This window comes from Thermobia domestica, chromosome 3 (assembly GCF_964235325.1).
Source record: "Thermobia domestica chromosome 3, izTheDome1.hap1.1, whole genome shotgun sequence".
Classification (NCBI taxonomy): Eukaryota; Metazoa; Arthropoda; class Insecta; order Zygentoma; family Lepismatidae; genus Thermobia; species Thermobia domestica.
Window position 1 is genome coordinate 15,648,558 of NC_137456.1, and position 6,000 is coordinate 15,654,557.

Below are 6,000 nucleotides of genomic sequence, written 5' to 3' on the forward strand. Positions count from 1 at the left end.
TGGCTTTAGACGCTACCAAATCGCAAGCAAAGCACACTTCTATTGCGTGCATGAAAATTCGACCCAAGTCGCACCCAAATTCGCTCTTGAGATTGTTACTAAATTTAATGGTTTGGTAAAGAAAATGTCTCGAAAAAGTCGCGAAATTTCATTTTGGAATTTTAATAGACACCCTGTAAAAGAAAACTTGCGTTATGCCTGGTGAATAAGCCATTTTAGTGGTGACGATCTAATAGCGAAGTAAACCAAGAACTAAAGAATCTAGCTTCCAAGAGATGTAAGATAACATGTGATTTCCAAGCTCAGTATTTATTTTAACAAAAGAGACACTGACCAAAGCTTAAAACCCACTTTATTTTAAATTATAATTTGTAACTGTTTCGGATATCTAGCATATCCTTCTTCAGACACTATCGAAAATAAATGAAAATATACAGACATATATAAATATTATTATGACAAAGTTTAAATTATTTAACCGTCATATATATAGTCATTATTATGAAAAAGTTTAAATTCTTTTAACAGACATATGTATAGTTATTGTTGTACTTTTTTATTTTTATTTATTTATTTATATTTTATTATTATTATTATTATTATTATTATTATTTCTTCCTATTTACTGAGGCCTTCAGCCAATCCCATAAGTCTTCGTTTTCACTTTCCAACTAATCACGTTCCTTCATTTTTGGTTCTTATAAGGGTCTTTTTTTTTAATTTATTTTCTTTTTCTCTATGCTATTCAAACTTACTTGCCATAATTCATTAATAGGTAAGCCCCCCCTGTCCAGTTCATCAGTTTATCTCTTCCTACCTTCTTTATCCAATCTGCTTCTTTCCACTTCGTTATTATTATTCTTTTCTCCATCTCCAATACTTCCGTCTTATCCCAATTAAAATAATCAATCCAAAGCCATGAATAGTCTCAGTATTTATACATAACGAGACTGCTGACTTTCACTTTCAATACGCCACCTGTTGTTTACCTTTCTGTGTTCCTGTCTGTTTTTAATTTTACATGCTCAAGTTTTTCTGGCTATGAATTACACTTCATAAAATTTTAATTTTTTTTAAATATTACAAACAATTGTTCTGAAATATAACACAGTTGTATTAAATATGACACAAGTTAACAAATTAATGAATACTAACCAAAGATGATGTATTTTCTAAACGAAGAGGTTGGTAGTTAGAGTGTTTTAATACATAACTGGAATTTATAAATGAAGTCTGAACTATAAAGATGATTATTCTTCTATGTCTATATACAAGGAAGGTGGAAGAAGCCATGGAGAAATATATAAACAAATCTCAGTACATTTGAATAAATTTGTTTCAGGAATGCGTGAAAACCAAAGCTGTAAAATCTGTGATGGCAGTTCGTAACGTATCAGAGCAGGAAGCAAGACGAGCAGTAGAAAGGGTCTTCAGCAAATGCTACAATGACTTGGAGCCAATTGGACGAAGAATTCGAAGGAACTCCACCGATATGCAAAAAGCCTACCTTGAAAAGCATATTTATGGATACGAATAAATAATAGACAATCAAATAATTTTTTTTGTAAAATATTGTATAGTGAATGAATAGATGTAGAAAAAACTGGTTTTGTAGATAGATACGTTATAAAATATATAATTTTATGCCAAATTCACAAAATATATTTCTTCACACAAAACCCTAGGTGTACGATCTGTAAAATTGTCTCTCTAAGTATTCCCAAACGATGTTTACGAATAGGTGCCTAGAGACAAGAAATGACCTGTCTAGTTGCAATAATGTGAACTAACTTTGGGGGAGATGGCTGAAATTCAACTTAAATATAGAAGAGACTACGTAAATTCTATATTTCAAAGGCAAATCGTCCTAAAATGAATGAAACATAGTCAAAAAGCACGAGACATTAACATTAATGTCAATGGAAAATTAGTGAAAACAAATCATTCCTACCATATGTCAAAAACTATAATAAGGAGATGGATAATTGAAAGCTTATTACAAAGACATATTAAAGAGCTTAAAAACGATGTGTAGCACGTAAGGTAAATATGGATAGAACATTGTCAAAAAGTCGTTGTTTGAGTAAAATCAATAATAATGATAAAGTATATAATAAGGAGATGGCTAATTTTCAAATCTTATTGCAAAGACATAATGAAGAGCTTAAAAACGATGTATAGCACGTAAGGTAAATATGGATAGAACATTGTCAAAAAGTCGTTGTTTGAGTAAAATCAATAATAATGATAAAGTATGTATCTTCTTCGATTTATCCAGGAGTTTACCTGCTTGAAATATTGATTTGGAGTCTCCAGATTCGATTTATCACGCAACGTGACTTTTGACCTGGTCATGTGACACAGTCTGCTTATAGCAAACCGGATAGGCCATTTTCTTCTCTTGAAAGGCAATATAGATTTTAATGGGTGTGCAAGCTGATTCTTATTGCAGGTTATTGCTTTTGAATAAATTGTTAAAAAAAAAAAAAAAAAAAAAAAAAAAAAAAAAAAAAAAAAAAAAAAACTTTGTAAACCTACCTTTCTCGCTGCTTCAGGTCTATTTCTTATTGTTTGTGTTCTTCAAATGTTTTGATAAGTTGTGAAATAATTTTATTATTGCTGCTTGCATCTCGAATTGTTCTCTAATCTTGATAACATTGTAAAGGGTTTGGATCACTACGAGACATTGGCGCCTATTTTGGATTCTCCCAGTTTATTGGACGTTCATTCTGTATATTTTTTTTTTAATTGAAGTAAAACCATAAGAGACTCCCTATTTTTCCACTTTGCCCAACTGCTAAGTCATTATTCTTTCCTAGTTTTTTTTTTTTTTTTTTTTTTTTTTTTTTTTTTTTGCCGCGGTGGCTCAGTGGTAGAGCGTTTACCTCTGGTGTTTGGGGTCCTTGGTTCGATCCCAGCTCGCGCCAAGTGGACTTTATGGTGGACATACCGTGTGCGTGGGTTTTCTCAGAGTTCTCCCGTTTCCTCTCACTTTCTTCATTCCACCATTTCATTCATTTCTCATTATCATCGTTTCCTTTCGCCTAGCCGGCATAACCGTGGGTCGTAAAACTTTCAAGATTTCATTTCATTTTTTCGAATTGTTCTCTGATTCTGATAATATTGTAAAGTTTTTGGATCACTAAGAGACATTACGCCAATTTTGGATTCCTCCTGTCTGGCATCTTCGTTTATTGAACTTTCAGTTTATATTTGTTATTGAAATAAAAGCACAAGAGACTTCCTATTTTTCCACTTATGGCCAACTGTTAAGTCATTATTGTTTCCTACTTTGTGTCTGTTTTCTACTGCAGCCATGACTCTCTTAGCATAATTGTTCATTTGCTATTTTCTACTCGTACAATAATCTGGCTATACTGAAAGCCGGGCTGGGGTGGGAGGCTTTAAAATTAGCTTCTACAAAAGGCTGCTAAACCGAGAGAATGTGGAGATGGTACTTAGCATTGTAAGAGAGTTCAATTTGGGACCAGATCAGTAGAACAATCAAATAATAAAAAAAGGGTGTGTGTGTCAATTAATGACACTCGTCAATTCATTAATAGAAAAGGTCCAAGAGACGCAAATTACAGAGTAAAGGAAAGGTTCTACCATACCTCAGCCATGATGCGGTAACAAGACTCCTCTGATGTGTTTCAGGGCGTGAGACAATCCTACAACTACATCAGTGATAACCATGTATCGAACCTGAGCCTTTAGTATAGACATCGTAATTTCTCTCTCCTTCACTAGAACATGAAAGAGCTAGGCTCTTTCAAAATAAAAGATGATAGTTTCTTGCCAGTGTGACACCTCTGTCATACAGTTGATAGTAAGGGTATGGCTGGCCTTACATCTTTGATCAATTAACTTCGTGTTGCACTCTTGATGATCTTCGTGTTACTGTCCCGAGTGGCCTCTATCCAGCAATTCTGTTCGACATTCCTTTGCTGTTTCATCCGTATTGTCCATACGTGCTGCCTACCTCAACAAAAAGTTAAATAGAAAACGAAAAATTATGCTGGGAGTCGTGGCTGAGGTTGTATTCAGGAAACACAGAAAGAAAGAAGGGGAAAAAAAATAGTGACTTAGCAGTTGAGCAAAGTGGAAAAATAAGAATTCTCTTGTGTTTTTATTTCAATAATAAATACAGAATGAAGGTTCAATAAGCATACGGGGAGAATCCAAAATAGGCGCAATGTCTCATAGTGTTCCAAACTGTTGTATCATACTAACTTATGCCGTGCTGTCACACGTAATTTAATATATGCCTGTTAACATTTAATGGTCTGTAGATTTATTCTCACAAGCTCGGAAGTTTCCAGAGAAATGACTTATACCACATATATATATATATATATATATATATATATATATATATATATATATATATATATATATATATATATATATATATATATATATATTTCTTTTTGAAAAAATGATTTATAAAATATAAACAAAATCGCTGGAGCCGTTTTTGAGAAAACTTTTTTTTTTAACCCTTAAATAAACTACCCTTATTTTTAGGAGTAGGCAGAAAATTTAAACCAGCTCCTCTCCTGGAGAATCACAAAAACATTAAGTTTAAAATTTGGTTGAGACACACTGAATGGTATGGTCTTTAGGCGAGTGTACATCAGGACGAACAGACGTCGAAAACTAACTTTGTCAGTATCTATGGACCATGAAACGTGTAAATCTGTTCAAATCTTGAATTCGAGTTTTTTTCACGATCACCATACCTTTCTTCTCCTTTCGCCACTCGAAAGTAATAAACGGACTCCGTCACGTTTTATTTTTTCCTATTATACATTGTGATGTCATCCAAGCTATTCTTTTTTTTATTTTTAGTCATACGATATACCTTCTTGCTACGTATATTGTGACGGAGTTATTGCATAAAAACTTTAAATAATTCCCTCCTTATCAATCCGATGTCAAAAAGCTCTATTAATTACAATTTCGTATGAAGAGAGGGAATTATAGCCCTTTGATCTTGGATAACACAAATTTCGCATCAGTCATAGTTTTTCCTGCTGTTCTCTCGCAGCTGATGATGATTTAAAAAAAAAAAAAAAAAAAAGTCGCTTGGACCTAGTAGGTAATACATACTGAAAACAACTTCACAGAATATGAAAATGTACGAACCTATGAATAATAGAGGAAAAGAAACGCCATTTTCAGAGTCGGTAAGTTGAAATACATGTAGCCGTAGACAGCTGAAATTTTATGCACAACTTCAGTCCATATATATAATGATACGAGGCGCATCCAGAAAGTAACTTTCCCACGCGTCTCATAGCTAGGAAACCGTATGATGCGCGAAGCGATTGCGTGCAGGTGAGGGAGTTAGGTCCTAGCAAGGTGCATGCGGCAGGGAAATTTCCCTAATGCTCTGGGTAGCGTCGTGGCAGTGGTTAAAGATGGACGCTGTATCGTTGCAAAACTGTCAATGCTGACCCCGTGCGCCTCGCTGTGTGTTCTGGAGTCAGTTGCTTCGGCACCCATTTGGCGCACAACTTTTTGAACAATAGGCGTTCCGTGACAATGGTGTGCAATAAGGAGCGGGAAGTGCTTGCTCATGATGTTAGACCCATAGACCTGGCAGTGCTAACGATGGATTTCAATCGGTGCTGTCCTGTGCATTCAAAAACTTTATTACTGCTCGCACTTCACACGCGGCGGGAGCTGGAATAGGAACGTCCACATCTTCAACCACTGCCACGACGCTACTGAGAGCGCTAGAGAAGTTCCCCCTGGCACATGCGCTATGCTAGGATCTTACTCTCTCACGTGCACGCAGTCGCTTCGCGCAACATACCGTTTCCTATCTATGGGACGCGTGGGAAACTTACTTTTTGGATGCGCCTCATAGTTAAGAATTTGTCGAAATCGTTTCAGAGAATACAATTACTCAATGGCTACTCAATCTATTAAATAGTACGTAGAAACATAGTGATATATAAAAAAAAAAACAGCAATATTATAGCATATGACTGA

General features: G+C 34.8%; 1 protein-coding gene across 1 annotated transcript in view; it reads left to right on the forward strand.

Annotated features, from left to right (window-relative positions):
- Positions 1-1,690, forward strand: part of LOC145680188 (mitochondrial inner membrane protease ATP23 homolog) — a 34,463-nt gene extending 32,773 nt beyond the window's left edge. The window contains exon 5 of the mRNA XM_081750433.1: positions 1,343-1,690. Coding sequence (XP_081606559.1) covers positions 1,343-1,537 — 195 coding nt within the window. The 3' untranslated portion in view covers positions 1,538-1,690. The remainder of the gene's footprint in view (positions 1-1,342) is intronic.
- The last annotated feature ends 4,310 nt before the right edge of the window (positions 1,691-6,000 follow it).